General features: G+C 41.9%; 1 protein-coding gene across 1 annotated transcript in view; it reads left to right on the top strand.

The window, feature by feature from the left end:
- The window catches only part of si:dkeyp-14d3.1 (transmembrane protein 132C), a 156,114-nt gene that overhangs the window by 98,526 nt on the left and 35,601 nt on the right, over positions 1-21,987 (top strand). The window contains exon 4 of the mRNA XM_040019706.1: positions 11,421-11,607. Within this exon, the coding sequence (XP_039875640.1) occupies positions 11,421-11,607 (187 nt within the window). The remainder of the gene's footprint in view (positions 1-11,420; positions 11,608-21,987) is intronic.

The following is a 21,987-nucleotide window of genomic DNA, read 5'->3' on the forward strand; positions in this document are numbered from 1 at the left end:
TTTAATCCTTCACAATTTTGTCATTTTATTTCAACACTATTCAATAACTTTTACCCCAATACTACTTGGTCACTTAAATACTACATGCTGTCTTCATATTACATAATGTTCAACAAAGTCTAGATCCTGGTTACCATAAAAATTTAATGGGTCTTCAACAACTACCATCCTTCTATCTTTATCCTGGTTGCAGGAGGGCTGGGAAATAACCCTGAAGTGATAGGTTACAAGGTACGGTACACCCTGGACAGCTGATCAGTCTATCACATAGAAACAAACAACCATTTACACTTACATTCACAGATAATTTAGAATCACCAGTTAACCCTAACTCTAATAACTGCATGACTTTTAACTGCGGGAGGAAACCAGAATACCCAGAGAGAAACCTGCAAACTAGCCAGAATGTGGATTTGAACACAGGACCTCCTTACTGTGAAGCAACAGCACTAACCACCATGCCAACAATCTAGGAAATGTAGGAAAAGTATGATTTCCTGTATTTGATGCAGAATTGTTTTGTTTTTGTAATAATACACAATAAATAGCAATAGCATGCATGTGGTGCGTGTGTAGTTGTCTGCCTCTTATAACTCCAGTGATTTTCCTGCAGTTTGAAATCTCGTGCGATCTTGTGAATTTCATGAGTTCAGCAACTAACCACTCTTACTAGATTGTATCATGTCGTCTCAACAAGAACAAATTAAGTTGTTGAATTTCGTACAGATTCTTCATGATTTAATTACGTTCATAGAAACATGAAATTATTGTGTTCAAATTACAAGTTAGACTTTTTTAATGTAACAACCACCCAATTTACTTTTTTTGGTATACTAAAAAAAGTAGAGGTGGCTGCTCGACTTGACTGAGATGGATGCCTTCCTGAAACCACGATCTAAAGAGCGCGAGTCTGAAACCCGTGCAGTGTCGCAGGATTTAACATTGATATATTATTGACTTACTTCACTTGAACATGATATGAACAATTTAATCTAGCCTCTCTGCATATCATGTAGTTTCTACACTATGTAGTTACACTTAACTTTAAAGCATGAGGCAATTGTGTTAAATACACGCAAGATGCTTACGTAAATCCAAGAGCTGGCCAATCTCTTTTTTTCAGTGTAGGAGCCAAAAAGGGTGTAGTTTGTGGGTGTGATCACCCGTGTGTACACCTGTGAGCATGGACGCGCTTGTTTTTTTAAAAGGTTCCTTCATGTAATGATCTGCTAGAGGGTGTGGGGGGGCCACAGCCCCGTCCTCCAGGGCATGAAGCAGGTATGGAGGAGATCAAAACTCCAGACATCCAGAGGCCCCCAGAACACAAGAGACCAAGGAAGACCAACAGAGGGGCAGCCGCGCCACTGTCCCAGAAAGAGCTGAGGAGAGTCCCAGATGAGGGCTCACTCAGCAGCCGCGGAGCAGAAGCCAGGGGGAGTTGCAGTGACGCGCCCGTGAGCTCCGCCGGCAGCCAGCCGTGCCTGAGTGCCCCCAGGCCGAGAGGCCGGGGGCACCCCACCTCCGAAGTGGCCCGAGCGAGCCCCAGGCTCCAGGCCCCGATAAGCGGCCACCAAGGAGTGAGCCGGTGTGTACCTGGACGCCCATCCCCAGACACAAAGAACCACCAACGCACCGATGTCTGAGGGAGTCCGCCACCGGCAGGGGAAGTGGTGTTGGGGGGAGATAGGCCTCCAAACCTTGGAGGGCCTGAGATGTCCCCAGAGAGGTGGCGTCTGATACCCAACCTGACATATAGACACAGACATACAGGCACACACAGATACAAACATCCATTCCCACCCTCATGCTCTCATATGCACTTACTCCACACTCAACCAACGTGGAGACAGACATAAAGAGACACTGTACACACAATCACACTCCCCAAGCGTACTCTAAGCCCCAGGTCTAGGTACCCTTGCCCCTGGAGGGGGAAACTGCACCCAGACCCAGGTGGTGTTACCCTTTTCTCTGCGGTGGGGAGAGGCAGACCGCCCCGACTCCGCAGCAGCAGGGAGGCCCCACACTCCAGACTGCAGTCGGACGGCCAACTCCTCCTCCTAGTCCCCCCCGCTCCAGCAGGCCGCAGAGAATGGGGGTGAGAGAAGACTCCAAACCTCCCTCCACCCGCTCATTGTAGTGTTGATGCATGTGTGTTCTAAGGTGCATTTAAAACCCAGGAGGGCATGGAGCTACCTGCCAGAGAGCAGCAGGTAAGCGCATGGTCCCTCCTGCTAGCCCTCAATGTCTACGTGTATTTAAAATTGAGAGGTGGGCAACGACGCCAGGGGTGAGGTGTACACCCTGATGGTAGTTTGGATTCCGTGTATCGTGCCCACCCCCAAGATCCTATATGTATGTGTAATGAGAGTGTGAGTAATGTGAATGTCTAAGTTGTGGGATAAAATTGAGGCAGAGGCAGCCAGAAGGGGACAGAGGGGGGGGGGGGTAGCCTCCTCTGCACCCTGGTGACATACCCCTACTCCAAGGTCCTGCATGTGTGGGTGGTTGTGATGGAGCGGGAAGAGGGAGGCAGCTGGAGATGGGGAGGGAAGGAAGGGAGGGGCAAGTGACCCCTCCCTGGGGCCAGCTCCCCCGCTCCCCCGTTTTTTGTTTTTTGACATTTGGTTACGACACCAAAGGGGCCTTCTCCAAGGAAAGCCTCTACCTTGTGGTCTTTTCCCAAAATGTTTTTGCTCATTATGAAACTGACAATTATTTAACTTTTTGTTTGTTTATTTATTTGTTTTTTCTTTTGCATACTGTTTTAAGCTTTCCTGTACATAGTCAGGTCCTAGATTTTGGAGGAAAAAAAGAAATCGATTAAAATGTTCTATTTTATTGTAACAATCACCAACTTCATATGTTCATATTTATACAAGCAGTATTTATAAGTGTGTGTGTGTGTGTTCAGCGACAGATTCCCACACTGATGCACCGGTGCAGAGCATGTATTGTGTTTGCACATACTTACACGGACAACTATTTGTGTGTGTGTATGTGTGTGTGTCTGTGTGGGGGTACGTGTGTGTCCTAGCTCCATTCTGCTGACTGGTTTATTGCTGTTCCAGGTGACGGAGCATGAGAACAGCAGAGATTCAGGGTGCTGTTTTCAAGCACCACTGAAGCTACAAATTTCATTATTTTCACCCACAAGAAGTTTGGTGTTCCATGCATGAGGCCCCATGCCACACACACACACAGACGCTGTCTGAGAGTGTTCTGGACAGCATCTCCTCTGGTCCCATCAGCTTGCATTATGCATATTCATTCTGGCATTCTGTTCAACAGCCCTTGTTGCATGTATCAGCAATGTTTCTTCAGTTTCTCTGCTGGTGTTTATTGTGAGCCTTTGTAGTGTCGTTTACACTTTACACTGTGCATCCCATGGCATACAGTTAGAAAAGACGAGTCTTGCTTTAACTACAGATGTGCAGCTGGGCGTGAGGATGTTATTCTACTGTAACTATAATATGACAGGATGTCTAAGAATACTTGACCTACAAGTTGAAGAAATGAAGAAATTGGACCTGAAAATGTCACTTTACTTATTCCACAAAAGCTCCCTGTCTATCTCTCTCTCTTATTCTCCAAATCCCACGAGGCAGTGGACACAATGATCCTATCACATCAGAGGGAGATTAAACAAGGAGTGTCACAATGACACATGGAGTTTGATAATGGCACAATAGAAGCACTTTCAATTATAGCTCCTTCTCTGGAGATGTCTGCTAAAAAGGAAATTCTTCCAATAACTTTGTCCTGTGTCTTTTTATTCATTTTGACATTTAAATCTATCTTTCTTTAACCTTCTCGCAGCATCAATTCAATAGTTCTCTAGTATGCTGCTAACAAGATAAGATTGAGCTGAATAACCTGTGCAAGGTGCTTTTTAGACTGTGTAATTAGTGAAGACAGAAGTTTGAGTTTGTTGATAACGTGCTTTTGAAAGGGCATATGGAAGAATATTAGCTAAATATACTAGGGTATTTGTTATAACCTTAAACCTACGTGCTGCACCTTTGGTAATTTGTTCTTTTTTTATTTGCAAAACAGAGCTGACAATACGACCTAATTAACTTATTTCACTGGCAAAAAAAACCAAGAATCAGGTACTTTTGGATTCACGCTTTTTGTCATCCAAAGCATCTTTTTAAAGAAATAAAAAATAATTCTCAGTCGTGCTTCCTTTTCAGTGTGATACACGGCAGTAAGCTGAACACACTCTTTTAAGAGTGTTTACAGGCCATTTTAGATGCTTATTGCTTTTTAGATTGCAGGATGTGCATGAGAATGTGAAAAAAATGCTTTTTATCTTAGAGTTATGTGAAGGCTGATATTACTCCTTTATTTGTCTGTTAAATGTAATGGAATAGACAGCAGCTCTTTGTCTAGACTCAGCAGTGAGTCACCAAACTCCACCAACCCACATTCCTAATGTGCTTAAATAATACAGAAAATAAAGAGGTATTTTTTTCTTTTTTACAGTTGGCTTCTAACTCTAACTGGGAGTTAACCGTCTAGCCAAATGTGTTCAGCTACTGGATACTGTGGATTTAGGCATTTATAAAACATTTTTAAAAGTCCCCTCCTAAGACATGCAAGCCTGTGTCTTAGGAGGGGGTTTGCAGGTGTGAACGTGAGCATGAGTTGCTGTCTTTAAGTGTCAGCTCAGTGAGTGACTGGTGATGAGCCTGCCTGAGGTGTACCCTGCCTCTAACCCAATGTAAGCTGGAATCAGTTCTAGCGCTCCATGACAGTCTAAAGGATAAGCCGATATATGGGTGGGTACAACGGAGCTGATGGATGGTATATAGCACACGGCAGTGGAAAACTTTAGAAAAGTAAAGGCAATCTGCATTTCTTTAACCTGTAGGGATACCAGCGCGCATGCAAATCCGGTGAAAAGGTGCCGTTATCATAATCACATCCGTTAACGGCAATGATTGACTTTACATTGTCATTTTGATGCATTCCTAAGCTTCATATAGCATTTTAAACACATTATGATGCTAGGGTGTTCACTTATGTTTCATTGTGCGTGTCTGACAGATCTGCTGGTGTCATTGTGATTTATGGGCAACCTGAATGGGCCCAAACACCATCCTCTCAGAGATCTCTGTGCTATTCTCAGTGCATTGGTTGTCAGCCGTCACCGACAGCACCTTGTCAAGTCTGATTTCCTCTCCAGTCCGGTCCCTAGAACCAAAGGGCCAGCTGCTTCCAACTTTTGGGCCTGTTATCTCTCTCTTGCCTTTGGCTGCCCTCTGGTCGTTTGTCTGCTCTCAGATTTAGTCAAACCGTGGCTAGCTTACAGATAATTATCAGACCGAGGCCAGCTGTGTGGCAAGCATCCACAGCCCCCTTTTGTTGCTAATTGAATTAGACCCCATGCTGGAAGTGACAGAGAAATGAACAGTTTCCCCCAGCAAGCCATGTGATTAGCAGACTTGCAGAAAAAAGGTCAACTCAGGATGGCATGCTGGTGTATATGGTTGATGTCACTGACTCAACAACTGTGACCACAGTCAGCCTCACACCGATGTTTCTGTCAGGTTTCATTTTATTTGATGTGTGTCAATGGGGGTCAAGTACAGAGGACAGTCAGTGGAGTGGTGCCAGGGCTGCTATGTGACTTTAGGAGGCAGGAACGTGTCGTTGTATTTCTTCTTTTTGCCATCTGTTTTTCACTTTATTGGTTAGCAATTCATGTGAGCAGGAGCTTTGGTTTTTAAGTATCATTATTTAAAAAAAGACATTTGGTCAGACACGGGCAATTACACATGTTTGATTTTTGCAATCGCATGCACGACTGCGTTATAAATTAGCCATTTGTCAAATCACATATTAATGTAAATATTTTTTACCCATTCTTTCTCGCAGGTCACTTTATTCATGTAAGCATAAGCATACCACTTCTCAGAGATATTCAGCAATGCCCAGGAGACAGTGAGAGCTACTCTTAAAGCTTTTAGTTTATTCTTGAGGTGTCCTTTGGATCATTGTTGCCTATTGTTGTACAAACTTTTTTCAGTGTCACTTAAGCATCCATTCTTCCTTTAATGTAAGGGGACAACAGATGTTAGGGTGTGGAGGTCCACACATTTTTAATATTGCTGATATTTTCCGTTAAATATTGTTGGATATAAGCGACAGTTCATTTTATTGCATACATATATGCATTATATGCAATTAATGATTTTTCCAGTTGCAGGTATTCATAAGCAATCCTTAAGTAGTTTTGAATCTGCAGTACATTTAGATATGGAATGCAAAGCTTCTGCCATAAGGTGGTGCTAAGTGCGGCACGTTTTTACACAGAAGTGGTAGAAGAAGAATTGAGTTTAATATGTGCTGTCAGCACAAGCTAGGTTTTCGGGGCACCAGAGGAAGCTCTGGGCAGATTAGGAGCCAGTAATGTTGCTTTAATGTGCGGATTTAAATGATGATAGAAAATTAACAATAATCCATATACAGCCTCACAGCAGTACATATTGATCCCCACAGAGCTTTTGACATTCTTATTTTTGTCAAGGCAAAATCTTCTAAAAAATATGTGTGTAGTCAAAAACTCAGTTTAACTTTTTAATTCACTTGTTCATGTCATTGTTTCCAAAGTGAGTGTAGCTTATCAAAATGTCTCCTAGCATACGTTAGATATTGTAATTTCTGTAACGTCTCCTTAAGATGACTCTTCCCTGCAGATGCTGCCTGGGCGTCAATGCTGTTAATAGGACTAGCACATTATTTGTCCCTCGTTAATCTTTCCTGTAGGTCTCAAACTACAAACTCTGGGGCTGAAAAATGAATTGAGTGAAAAAAAATGTATTTCCTTGCATCCAAAAGTCGATCCCTGTGGACTCGCACATAAAAAGGTTGGACGTTTCCAACAAAGAGCAGACAGTTTACAGCCTCGTACAACAAAATGATTGTGATCCCTGCAGCTATTTGTCCATTATAACAACTCTCTGGGCTGAATTTTCTTTATAACTAAGCCTTTCAGGGTGTTTTTAAACCTTAAAGTTTCAGTTTTTAAGGATATCGCATTAACTGATAGCTGGTTGCTAACTAGGCTGATAGATTTATGCTAGGACTTACCACGATGTTATGGGTCACTGAACTAGATCACTCCACCATGTTTGTTTCATTTATGTTTTTTTATTTTTATAGCACGTTTAATTACAACAGCAACATTGACCAAAGTGCTGTACAGAAACACAAAATAATTTGTATTAAATAACTTATAATATTAGTACCAAATACCAAATAACTCTCATACTGTATTAAAAGCCTGTGAATACAAATGTGTTTTAGATGAGATTTTAAAAGGAGCCTGTCTGATGTGTAGATTATTCCACAGTTTAGGCGCTACGACTCCAAATGCTCGATCACCTCTGTGAACCAGCCTAGACCTTGGTATGGCTGAAAGCAAAAGATCATTTGATCTAAGAGATCTAGAGAGCGCATAAGGCTGCAAGAGGTCAGACAAATACCCGGGAGCCTGTCCATCCAGGGCTTTGTAAGTCAACAATAAAATTTTAAAACCAATTCTGAAGTGAACAGGGTGCCAGTGAAGAGAGACAAGCACCGGGGAAATATGTTCAGAAGACGAGCTGCAGCATTCTTGACCAACTACAGTCTTGCAAGGCTGGTCCGACTAACCCCAACATTTAAGGAGTTACGATAGTCCAGCTGGGATGTAATAAAAGCATGGAAATGATTTCACCTTAGATAAAAGCCTCAGTTTGAAAAAAGACCGCTGTAGAACTGAGCTAATCCGTTTTTCAAAGGTGAAATTTGTGTCAAATTTAACCTCTGAATTTTTGCGTGTGACTTAATAAAAGGCTCAGGACTGTGCAGGTTAAAATGAGAAGTGCTGGGATTGCCACTTGGTCCAAACATTATCACGTCAGTTTTGTTCTCATTAAAGTTAAGGAAGTTAGAGGCCATCCAGGCTTTATCTTCACCGAGACACTGAAGTAAAAGTTCTAGTGGAGCAGAACAGCTTCTCTTCAGTTTGTGCTGTCGGACGACTATTTTAGTCCAATTATTTGACAAAAGAGATGACCAGTGTGATTATTTGTACTAACAGCTTAACTAAAAAGCTGGTGCTCAGGTGTGTTTGATTGATATTGAAGCTTGTTACTTAGGATTAATTAGCAGGCATCAGTGTCTTTGTGATGTACTGCTATTGTCTATGGACACAGCTTCTAGCAAAATTTAGTGGCATTAACTGGCAGCTTTGCAGTCCACTCTCTTGCATATGGTCACTTCTGGCTCAAGGAAAACCATCATGGCAGTGGCCAGAATGCTAAAACAATGGCTTCAAATGTGACTTCCACAATTTCATTAAACTTCAAAAGGAAGCTGTCCTTTAAAATTCAGGAAACTGAACAAGTGGAGGACAAAGAAGAAATGGCTGTGCTAAAAGTGAACTATAGCAAGTGAGTATCTGAAAGTCATGTCCTCAAGAAATAGGGGGGGAAATCCAGCAAATATCTTACACAGGACCTGAGAGAGGCACCTGCCCCTTCAGTTTATCCATCTACTGTTCACTGAAGCCTCATCAGAAATGGTCTCAGTGGAAAGGTGGCTGTCAAGAAGCCACTCTTAAAGAAGGGAAATAGAGGGGAAAGTCTGAGGTATGCCAAATTACACAAGATCTCTACTGAAAGTCAGTGACAACATGTGTTCTCAAGTGATGTATCCAAATTACAAATTTTTCGTTTAAGTAGTCATTATTATGTATGGGGAAAGTCAACAATGAATGTCTACAGATATCTGCAAACATTTTGGAGGCTGTGTCATGGTTTAGGGTTGTATTTCAGCTAGTGGTGTTGGTCTTGTCAAAATTTATGGCATTATGAATGCACCAAAGTACAGTCAGATTGTGACCCACCATGTATTACCATCTGAAAAGCATCTGATTGTCAACAGCTTCTTTTTTCCCAATGGCAATGATCCCAAACCATGAAACTATGAAAACCATACCCAGATAGGAAAACATACAATGAAACAGTCATGGACTGGCCTCCTCAGATCTCAACCCTCAACATTATTGAAGCAGTGCAGGATCATCCTGACAGAGAACAGACCAAAAAGCAGCCAACATCCAAAGAAGATCTTTGAATGTCTCTCAAGAATCCTGGGGAACTATTCCTTAAAACTACTGAAAGAAATGACAAGAAAGTTTGATTAAGAGAGTTCAGGCTGTGCTGAAGAATAAAGGTGATCAAACCAAATACTGACTTTTAAGCTCATTAGAATTATACAGATCTTATATACTCTATTCCCATGTGTGTTTTGCACATGTTTCAAATTTCACTGGTAAAATATTGGGTAATATTATAGCTCAAAATTTTTTTGTACCGTACTGAATTCCAGACCTTTGCATAGAGCTGTGTTTTTCACACTCTAACTTATTTCCATGAGTCCCCAGCAAAGGTGAGGTCAAATAAACACCAAGCTATGACTAACAGTGTGCATTCTCATGTCTGTGCTTATCCTTCTCTTGCACTTGTTTTTATATTGCTGTCATATGCTGTCTGCTTTTGAAGGAAATGTATTTCTCTCACAAAACTGCCATATTAGCAGCATGTCTGCATCCTAAAAAGAAAGACCTGTTTGTACAATGTACAATCTCATAACCTCAACATTTTGTTGACACTGTTATTATAAGGAGAAATACAGTAACCTCATAAAAGTCGCAGCATTTACGGCAGCTATTCAACTCTGCCAAGTGGATCACGCAAGGAGGGAAATAATTGACATGTTTCAAGGAGAGAGGGGGGAAAAAACTAATAATACATTGTGTCTGTCTTTTCTGGAGGCCCTTTGACTTTGTGAGTGTGTGCGCTCTTTTCCCATACCTGGCAGTGTATGTAAAGTATAATCAAACCTTTCTGCTGTGCAGTCGCTTTCATTCTTTTGCCTGTCTTCCTTGTTGGCTGCCTAAAATGTGAGATGTTTTTTCCAGAACAACCCTTTTAAAAAAGAAGAAAAAAAGCCTGTTCTAAGAAAAGTAGGCCACTTGGACAGATGACTGACACGGGTTTTGTGTGACACTGAAGCACTTTATTTCGGGACGTTTAGTGCATCATCTGTTGAAATTCTTCACCTGCTGAAATTTGTGACTTTGCTCGTCTTTATACAGATATTAGTATCTGTGTTTTTTTCCACAGCAATGTGGAGCGGTTACGTAAGTCCACGCTGTCGTTCTGTGTTTTCAGCGAGTCATACACTCTGATTAGAACGATAATATGAAATGTGACACAAGTTGTTTGGTTGTCATCTTAATTATTTATACACACCTCTGTTGGATGTGAAAATTGGGTTGTTGTGCTCTGCTGCGTGACAAATCTTTCATTCTTTCAGTGTCAGATGCAAGAATATGAGAACGATGTGAAAGATGTGTCCTCTCTGAATATTTCTATTATTTATTTTGCCACTGTTTTTAGTCTCCTATTTATAATTTAGGATGTTATACATTTGCGTGTGCTGTCTTTCCACGAGTTAAATGTATCGTCTCTCCTCATGGCGTTGTATTATTTGCTTTTTTTTCTGCTTCATGTTTGACACTATTCCCCACATGCTGTATACACACAGGCTCTTCTCTCCAAACAAAAAACCATGTGAATTTCTTCACCCCTGCTTTTCTCTGTCTCTCCCCCACACCATGCTCAAATTACATGATGCTGTTTTGCGCCGGTGTGCCACAGAGACCGTGCATGAAATTTATTGGGCCCGAGTCCTGCCATTTGACACGCAAGATGTGGCTAACAGATCTTGTGCCATTTCCCATCTCCTCCGGCTCCCGTGTAATGCTGACCTTTCCTGCCTCAGGGCTATATTTAAACCGTGAGCACCGGAGACTTATGGCGGCATGGGAAATTTTGTTATCGACGCTCTCCATTTGTCTGACTTAATTCAGGCCTACTGTAGATCGAGCTGAAGCATGCCGTATATTTATACTCCTGCAAGGCAAACAAGGGCAGCAGTGACAAACCCAGCCATCAACAACTTAGTGGGGGTTACTCTTGGTGAAATATTCCTTTGAATTGCTCTTTGGAGTGTCGGGGAGATTGTGCCGTAGGTTGTGTTTACATTGCACATCACCTACTGTAAAGTGTGAGAGGAATATAGAGCGGGCAGGATGATATTCCATAAAGCAGAGAGTTGAACAGAGAGTCATGCACAAAGGGACTTGGCATTTTGGAGAATCTCAGCTGGTAAAATGTCATAGATATCAACCTCAGACACATTCATCAGCCTTTACCATTTGTCGTCATTAGACCAGAAACTGGGTTGAATGAACTCACCGACACACATAAGTCACGACATCCGCACACGCTCTTTTTTTTTTTCAAGCCACCTGCTTAACTATTCACTCACGCTCTCTTTTTTTTCCTGCACGCTGATAGGCCTGAGATGGGAGTTCAGAGGGTGCTCCAGGTGGATCTGAAAATGGAAAGCTTCCCAGAGCCGATGGGCAGCCGCTGGATGGCCTGGCAGGTGGAATACCCGGCCAGTCGCGCTGCCACTCAAGAGGTGGAGACAGAGATCCGCCTGGCTCAGGAGGACGTGGCGGGCATCGTGCCCCTGGCCATGGTGAGTGATGCCACTTCCAGCTCAGTGCAGTGCCCAAAACATATAAATGGCTGGACTCATTACCCTGAATGCGTGTAGAAGATGCTGGTAATATGGAGCACCATATTGTAAATTCACACTAAGAATCAACATTTGCATATGTGTTTGCATGACAAGAAAGAAATGCATTGCAAAGACTTTTTGCCCTATTAATTATAAGCAGGATATCAGTATATTTATGACTGGTCAGATTTAAAAAAAAAAAACAAAAAAGATTAGATTCAAAGTATTAATAAATGATTGGTGCAGCAAGGAGAATGCATTCGTGTTATACGGAGTGATTTAGCTGAAGCTGAATAATCTTTGATAATAGTATGTTTATATCAGTGATGCCATCCCAGGGGGAAGAGCATGTCAAATTATTCAAAATCTTTTCTCTGTCCAGTCTGTTGCTCTCAGACATGACAGAATTTAAGTTTAACATGAGAGTTTGCTTAAATTCAGCTTTTGAGAAATGGCCTTCCTCTCATCCTACTGCGATCCCTATTTAAGATCCTAAAAAATGCTCATTTTCTCTCACTGCTCCCTCACTCTTTATTTGACTGTAACAATCAGCTTTTGAGATAACGGTGAGAACGAAAGGAAAACTTGATTGGTTTATAAATGGGCTTGTGAAATGTAAGAACTTTGTTTCATTGATCAAAATGAGGCTTTGTCTCCTTGTTTTTCTTGTGCTTCTCGTGTTTTTTTCATCAAACTGGACAGGATGATTAATCCTAGACTGATTTCATTCGTTTTGCTCTTTATTTGTCCAAAGGGGAAGCTTGGGAGAAACAGCTTAGAAATGAGTAATCTCCATATATATCAAGATGATTTGTTTTGTAATGAGACAGAAAAAACAGGCTATAGTGAGCAGGATTTTTTTCTTTTTCCTCTGGGATGCTTCAAATAATGCGTCACAGACAGTTGCTCCTCAGCTGGGGTGGAAATTAACAGTATTATTGAAGCATTTTATTTTCCTTTTCCAGCTTTATATTTGATGCTTCATTACACTTCACAGAGAATTATTACACTTTCTAATCAATTGCATGTATCCGACAACAGTAGCTTAGTTCTCTGTTTCAGGTTTTTGTATATACAAAAAGTTAAACCCATGTTTCAATAACAAACCTTTATATTTAACTAAGCTATTAAGCTATTCTGCATAATAGGCATTTTAACTTTTAATTCTTTAAATATATTTTAGTGATAATACAGATAACTGCATTTACTCGATTCTATTTTTTAACTTGTTTCTTTGTAGTGTATCTGCTTTAACTTTGCTAAAGGACTTCTAAACGTCTTCCATGACTGTTGTTTTGACAGCGAAAGCAGAGGCAATGATGTTTGCTCTGTGCTCACAAAGTGTGTTTAGGAGCAGGGCAAGACGAGAGCATCTGTAGCTCCCAGCAGGCCACAGTTGGAGTCTCAAGGCTGGCTCTGGCTTGAGGGTTCGCCCGGAGCTGTGTGTCTCCCTCAGCGAGGCGCAGGTAGTCGGTTGTGTTGCTCATCCCTCGTTGAGGTTCATGCAAGGAGCATTTCGTGCATCTTTGTAGCTTTGTTCAGCGACCCGGAGAACACGGTTTCTGATTTAGATCAAGAGCGTTCAAATGAATAAATGAGTGAAATCAGTTGTGTTGACAAAAGGGAAAGACATAGTGTCACAGCGGTGCTGATTACTAAAGCAGAGATTGCGTTTGTTTCTGATTCGGTGCTTCTGATCTGCATGATACAGACCTGACTGCTTTGTCATTGTTATTCTGTAAGTATTGCCTGTAGCTGCGTAGATGATAGGTGCCTGTGGGTGGCTGTTCCAAGATTCAGAGGAATTCGAGACATCCTCACTCCCAGATCCAGTCCTGGGATAATTGAAGTTATGTTTTTAATGCTTCAGTATTGCTCGAGTTCCCTCTCTCATGCCCTTTTTTCATGTCGCTGATGCATGAACAGTGCATCTTCCTTACTCTAGGAAAACATGACTTCTAGTGGCATAAACTACAAAGATGATTTGCATGATTTCTTTGCAAAAGCCTGTGCTTGTAAAAAAAGAGACCCCAGCAGAGATTTTGCACCCGCTCGCTCAGTGAACGCACTGTAAATAAAATCTTTATTTGTATTATCTGATTGTATTTAGCTGTTGTGCAAGGTCGTATTCTTGGCAGTATTGCCTTTATTGTTTTTGTAAAATGAAGTCTGTGAATGAGTGCACAAGCCTGCAGACACGTCCCTGCATTTTCACTCCACCCATTGTGCACAGAGGAAGGTTTTCACTGCTAAGTATAAATCACACATTTTATCACTGCGACAAAATGCATCTCAATTAACTAAATATTGCAATTATTTGCTGAACTTATAGACCGAAGCCTTAAAGATCGCTAAGATGTTATGTGTCCCATAAAAAAGACGATGCACTGTCTCTTCATTTGTGTGTCTGTGCCCTGTATGCACTGAAAGTCTTGATTTTCGTTTTCCTTACCTTGATTTTCTAATCTGTTCAGAGGGCTTGTCAGTAAGTCAGTGAAGCAGCTGCTATCATGTGTGAGTGTGTGGATAAAGTATATAAAAAAGGACTGGTTTCACTGATCAGCCTATACCTTTGATACTAACATTTCTGACATTTTCATCATCAGAAATTAATTTTAAAATTTCTTTTGGGGACTTCTTTTTTCAAAATTTCATTTTATTTGGGTTCAGCACAAGACTGCACACATATTCTCTTTGCTTTGCTATTTCATTTTTCTCCGTGGCCATCTCCCACACAGAGAACAACCAAAGGTGCACATCGACTCCAGCCACCCCAGTGGTGCAGTACTTAACACATAACGCAAATAGATGGAGATACATCCAGAACTCATTAACTCTCATTAACTGTATTTCTCTATCCCCCCCCCCTCCCCCCTTTTTTCCCACCTGCACACCCACAAATACACACAGGCACGTAAGGATTTTTGCAATCTGCATGCACCAGTATGAGAAAAGCACACAAGCGAGAAAGAGGAAGGCTGAATTAGATTACTTGGGATCACTGTGGCATGAAAAAGCCCAGAGATAAGTTCCTCACCCTCCTCCCTGCTACACTCTTCGCTGATAGAAAAGAGGAAGTAAGGTAATGTAAGAGCAATGCCATCAAGCCCCCTTTACACACGCACACACCTGCAGGTGTGTCGCCATCACCATCTTGCCTCCGAAAGGGAAAGCAAAATCTAATATCAAAACAAAACTGGTCTCTGCACATGGAACTGAAGTTGCCATTTTCACAAAAATGGAAAACGTGGAGCAGAAGTAGTCTTTAATGGTATGTGGGTTGCCCTAATGCTGCCAAAGCAGCGTGGGCAAGGAATATCTGAGAGGGTATTATGATGTTCAGGAGGCCTCTATGGATTATGCCTAATGCTGGGGCTTTCCGCTCCTTTCCAATCTACTGCCCACTAGCCCCATGCTTGATCCCGAGTTTTCAGCTGCTAGCCGGCTGCCTGCTACCTTGCTCTCTAATCTAGCCAACCAACACCCCATGTGTTAGGTTCGGTCTGCTTCATCTTTAGCCAAGTACTCCTAAGCTACTCTTAGTACTAGCCGCATCCACCCTTCCACAAACACTTTTATTCTGTGCCTTGAAGTTTGTGTTTGTGTGTGTTTTTCCTAACACTTGTGCATGCACTCACACTCTGATGAATGCATCTGGGGCAATTTGAGGTTCAGTATTTGACTGGTAGATGACCTCCTCTACCTCCTGAGCCACAGCTGGGCCTTACTTTTTCATCTCAGATTCCTGGGAGTCATATATTTTGAGACTGAGCTTACTTTCAAGATGATTTCTCAATAAAAAGTAAATGTCAGAACTCTCTCTGTCATTCCGCTTCCTGATCTTACTTCTGGTCAGTTGATGTGACCACTCAGAAACACAGAACAGTTTGTTTGGTCACCTTTATGGATGACATTCCTAGATCAGCTGATGCCAAGTCGAGCCTGAGTTACTCACTTCTATCCCTGTTGCTAATCTTCTTCCTGGTTCAGTCAATGTCTCTTCTGTTCTTTCCTTCTCTTCTTGGGTTGGGTGAAACCTCCTGTTTTTTGACTGATGTCACATATAGTCCCAAGTCTTTATTCAGGTCAGTCAATCCTGCCTTCTTTAGGCTCATGTTAAAACTGTCCTGTGGCAGTGTACAGGTCTGTTGGCCCTGCCAGTCTCACCTCTTCGGTTGCTTCTTACTATAATAGTGATACAGAAGCTCTTCTAAGAATTTGGACCACACGGTGCAGTCTTTGCTCGACAAAAACATCCATAATCCCACCAGTTATCCTTCTTTTGACTGCTTTTGTTAAGCCGCAGCATCTCAGGAACATCACACTGTTTTGCAGATGTTCTGATCCAGTCACTTAGCCATCACAATTTGTAACTTGTCCTATTTGCAACCTTTCCAAGTCACTTTAATCTCTATTGGCTTGCCCGGTTTACTTCCTTCCAAGAACTGACTGTTATTGTCTAAAATATCCCATGAACTGTCTTCTGTTCTGACATTAAATTGTTCTTTTCTCCTTCTCTGAGCACACAGCATCAACTAAAGGATACTTGGGTGAATGTATCAAGGAGTTTAACAGTTTAAATTATCTAACAGTCAGAAAGATTATGGTTATTCAGTTTCTCATTTGTCTCAAAACTAATTGTTAATGTTTATACACTTACATGCTCTTACATCTATCAGAAACACTGATACTCCTTCACAGTACAAACCTGACGACTGACCAAATTTAATATATAGTTGCGTTTTTAAAGGCACAGCCAGTAATTTTTTTAGGTTATTTAATAGAAAATGTATATGCTCTACAAAAATATACATAGAATAGTGTTTCATTACATCTTCCAATAAACTGATGCATTCTCATAAACCCATAATTAATCTATTAAAAATACACAGATGATTGTTTGCTGCTTGTGCAAGCTGCCATGATCCCCCACCATATTTGAGTACAGGACTTCTCCGTAATCACATTTATAGTACGTCAAAGGAAAAGACGTGCTGCAAAGGGATATTTATATTCTTAACATATGAAGGATCATACTGTACCTTTGTTTTATCATCACAGAAGGGGTTCGCTTCACCAAAGAAGCTAAAATCCAAAGGAATGCGACAGTGCCACTGACATCTTATTAAAATATCATTCACTTCCTCCCCATGACTCTAACATACATAAACATCCTCATTTATTCCTGTTATTGCCACAGTTACCTGTCGTGTCCCTGTCACCACAAAAAGAGCTGGCTATGCAGCAACACCTGAATATAAGCTAGCATTATGCTAGCTAATGTAAAAAATCTGACTTTTCCTCTAACGAACAGTACGATTACATTCTCACATTGTATGAGAGTTTATTTGCTAAGCATCGCAGTCTAGCGCTAGACTGTGGGTGCAAAATGGCCCACTTTAAAGAAAGTTTTACTAATGCTGGCAAACAGAGGCTAACAGAGGCTAACAGTAGGTAACGGCACAAAAACAGCAGCATTTGCCGACAGTTGAGCATCTCCTCAGCTGAACTGAAATGAGCTTCTCCTACTTACTGACTCATATCGGACTCCTTTCACAGAGTCTTACAGTCTCTTCCAGAGTAAATAAAAGTGGGTGCTTTTCACCTGGCATTGACAGCTGGCATAAACAGTGGACTGACAGCCGTCCACTGATAGGGAAAAGCTCCGGGACAGATCCAGATCCCAGCCAACAGTAGTAGAAACACGCCTGTCAACTTATAAACTACATTCTAAAATTAACTTTTCTTATACTCTTCGGTGACTTAAACATGTTTTTCCTATAACAGCCATTGTTGCTATGGTAAATGGTAAATGGCCTGTATTTATATAGCGCTTTACTAGTCCCTAAGGACCCCAAAGCGCTTTACATATCCAGTCATCCACCCATTCACGCACACATGGTATGCACTTGATAGCAAACAGAACTCAGTTGACCGCAGTGAAAATTTTACACCCTGCAAATTTAGGGTATATAAAATTTTGTGTCACAGAAATATAAAAATGTGACTTGCTGGAGCTCCAGGTAGCCAAACCACTAGCTTTTTTTTTGCGTATTTATTTGCATTTGTCTTTCTCTATTATGGCTATTGTTGTAATTTTTTAAGGTAACCGTGCTTAAAAATCAGTAATGTTGACATCACATCGAAGTTATAGATAATATGGAAAAAATGGAAAAACAAGCGCATAGAAGAGCAGAAGCAGCGGATGGCAGACAAACGCAATCACAGAGGGCAATTTTCCAAACTTCATAAAGCATGCTGAAGGCATCTGTTGACACAACAGCTTCTCTAGAAAGTGTTTTTCATCTGTAATTAGCTCTAATTAGTCTAATAAGCTGGAGTGAATTTTGTCACTCGTACTTTAAAAACCGCTCTAATTGTTTTTTGAGCAGAAATCTCATAAACTCAACGCAGATCCATAACTGACCACGTCTCTAAAGGTTATAACGTAATAAAGCTAATGAGTATTAGTAATGGGAAGCTGATTTTTTGGTTTGATCACATTTATGGTCTATTACTCCAGCGGCTCCTCAGACCCATTCCCTCCCCATTTACGGCGTGTTCTAAATTATTGCGCCCTTGCTTGAAGTGATTATTATAAAAAGCTCCTTTTATTTCATTACCCATGCCAAGTGAATGGCTCTGCTATGGGTGACGCTTCTGGGAAAGCACTGACATCGTTTTGAAAGATGAGCGCTCCTTTTTCTGCTCTCTTTGAAGAGGGCTCCTCCTGTGTGTTGTCACAGATCCACCTGCACTGGGAGGGCTTAGAGCGCTGCTCTCCACTTTGTCACCAATTTCAAACTGTGAAGCAGGAGTTCTGCAAATGCAGCAATTATTTCAAAAGACGAAAATGAAAAGAGTACTCAAAAGTTTCCGTCAGTTTAGAGCGAGGGAAGGCTTCTGAACTCCCTCTGTCGACTGTAATACCACTGTGGCTGTCCTAGCTTGTCTCCTCTTCCCCCTACTTTTTAGATGCTTTCTTCTTTTTTGAGACCTTTTTCCACTCTGTATTTTTCTCCTGTTTGCTCCAGATGAGCATAAATTTATTTAATAACAATGCAGATTAATTGCCTCCCTTCTCAACCTCCGCCTCCTTAATGCAGGCATCCGCCATTTCAGTAAAAGTGTGAAAAAGCTTTGTGGGGTTTTTTCTGTCATCTTGAGATGGATTTTAAGGGCAGTAATTGGATGCCTGAGCAGATTCCCCTGCACAGTAGGAGGCTGGTCCATTATCTTTTACCATCGTAAAGTAATGTGCTCCTGTCCAGGCTACCCTCATCATCATTACCCATGCTGTGGATGCCCGGTGATGGAGAGGGAGCGGGAGGACAGGGCATACATCATATCTGGACTCATCAGTCTTCCTATTCCAGCCGAGACACCAAACTGTGCTCACTCACACGAGCATTCTCAGGCATAGAGATGAGGAGAAATGAAAGAAGCCGTTAGCTTTCACGTACTGCTTCGATGTATTGTTAACCAATACATCATCACCCCGGCCTTCTCTGGCCACTTCTGCTCTCGCATGATAAAGTCATCTATCAGCATCTTCCAACCAATGTTTTATTTTACTCCTTTCTATTCCATTCCCTCTGTTGCAATGCATATCTTTTCTCTACCAGGCAAGTGAAATCTGGAGTGCCATTCATCAAACATATAGTCAGACATAGAGATATGAGCACTTACATCCCAGCTAATCCTGCAGAAAACCCATCAAGGGCACTGGTAAAATTATGCAAGCTGTGTATTACACAATCATGCATTGTACAGTTTTCACAACCACCTTCCCCCAAAACCCATCCCACCTCCCAAAAACCTGATTTTGGTCTTCTGAAAAGCTTAGCCACTTTATTCCACTACGGCCAAGCCTGTGTTGGATACCCCTGCTGTTTTAATGAAACATTGCATTTTCCCCCTTCTCATGAGTCATGCAGTTTACAATAAAGAGCTGATGGATGCATCCCAAGCAAACAGTCCATTAGCATCTACTACAGCTTAGAGGCTGATGATGAAGTGGTAGCACTAATTGAGGCTGCTGCCGTATGCACGTGGCACACTACATGTAATGCTAACTAGGACGGACGATTGTGACAAATGCTTTTCTAAACCATGATCTGAGTACTCGAGACTGCGTGCCTAAACATTTTCTACGTGCCTTTGCTCCTTTGTCATCGCAGGATGTAAAAATGCTCTCGATAGGGACTGACACCCCATAACTGCACTTACGGCGAGAACAACCATCTTTTCACTGCACCACTGCACACAAACGAGCACACACACTGAGGTTTTTATGGCAAAGCCATTGTCACTTGGATAGACTTTAAAGTCATTTTATTAAACAGAGAACAAACATTATAGGTGAGCAGGATGATACCTCTCAAAGCTTGCTCATTACAGTGACATTTGCATATTAGTGGGTCACCATTAAGACAGCTAACCTTTCCGCTGCGGTTTAGAAAGCTTCTCTACAAGTCAGGTCAGAGGACTTGTTTACTGTGCCACTGCAGATCTCGGAAGATGGTCTCCGAAGCGTTGCATAATTCATGCATAAAACACCGTATTTGTGCACAGCCTTATTTTCCAGCACCTACAGAAAATGGCCAGGACCTGCACCGCCCTGTGGAACCACTTATAGTTTTGTTTTTCTAATACATTGCGCTGAACCTAAATCGCTTTCGCTGCAGACCTCTCTATCCTGACTTTGCCAAGTTGAGCTGAAAAAAAAAGTTTGTTCAGCTCAAAAAAGAAGAAAAATGCAGGGATGACGCAAAGGGCGGGATGCAGACTGACAGATCAATTTCAGAGTGACATGTGTCCATATCTCACATCTCCCCATGATTGTTAACATCCTACTTCACATTCCGGTCCAGTTCTATTCACTCTGACTTTAAATCCTTACCCACTGAGGTTTGAAAGGAATGTGTGTATTTTTTTTAGCAGTAATGGACTCTCCAATAGAGCTGACCTTTGTGCCTGTTGAGAGAGGTCTGTGTCCAGAGGGCAGCTAAGCCAGGCTAAGCCAAGCTAAGCTGGCAGTATGGATCTCGATCAGAGACGGGTGAAGAAATCAGACAGAGATCAAGAGGTCATCCCCCTACAGGCATTGCTGGCTGTTGCTGAAGAACTCTTCATCGATCGGCTGTGTGTGATAGATATCGGGCTGAAATTGAGCAGACTGGCACAGGCGGGGTTGTTTCCCTGCCTTCTGGCCTCTGGGCTCTTACACAATGGGCAAACAGCAGGGGCACGCACGAGGTGTACAGGAGCCAGCATCACTCAAAGCACCGACCGGCTACCTCCCCTGAGCCCCCGCAGCTTTCGTGCTCATCTCTAGGCGAGCTCAGAGCTGATTGTGTCCATGGTGGCTGACCTTGATTCTGGGTTCTGACTGTTATGGAAATTCGCCAGGGACGTCTTCGCCTCCCTTCTGACCCACTGATCTAGATGTATTATAGGTATAGTATTCATGAGAACTGCAAGAGGATTCGTCCCATAAACTTAAAATGCAGAGCTTCCGCAGGCAGCCATGTTTTATTCACAAGCTCCCTTTCTCAGCAAGGGTGGCAATTCGGGGCCAACGGGCTCTTGAGGATGGCTCTGTCCTTTTAGGAGCAGTCCTCAATTATCCATGTATATTTTATTTTGCAAGCACAGACACTAATAAGTCTGTTAATGTATTTTCATGGACAGGCAGGTTTACAGATTGCCTGAAGATGAATAGATGCAGCAGGGTTTTATAATTGAATGCCCGTTCACTATGTCATATTAAACTAAATATGTCTCCCTTTGCAATGCATTTGTGTAATTTTTTTTATCCAAACTTATTTAGATCTTACGACATTAACCAGAGCCCACAATAATAATAATAATCCACACAGGCTAAGGAATGAGGCACAAATAAAGCAATTACCTGTGGAGAGATTTGGCCTGTCTACAGCATGTCGTTGTGACACTTCCACATAGTCAGAGTTTACCCATAACTTATGTGCACTCATAAATAATTTACATTTGAGAGCAAGTCAGCGTGACTAAAAGATCAATACTGTCCATAAATGGTTGTGCGAATCCTCTTGCATAACTGTGCAAGCAGATTAAATGAGTGGAGTTCTTCATACATCACTGGTTGCCCTTCTTTTGAAGGGTGTGAGGGCAAGAAGACAATAAAGAACAGAAGGAAGATGATTTATTCTTTTACTTCACTAAGAGGCACCTCAGTCAAGGACCCGACTATCTAAATGGTTATATAGTCAGATTTAGACGGAAGAGGCTCAGAGGGACTTCAAAGAGTCGAAGCAGCAACAAGGATTCAGCTAAAGTATTCACCAAATAATGAAT

This window comes from Simochromis diagramma, unplaced genomic scaffold, assembly GCF_900408965.1.
Source record: "Simochromis diagramma unplaced genomic scaffold, fSimDia1.1 OVJJ01000822.1, whole genome shotgun sequence".
Classification (NCBI taxonomy): domain Eukaryota; kingdom Metazoa; phylum Chordata; class Actinopteri; order Cichliformes; family Cichlidae; genus Simochromis; species Simochromis diagramma.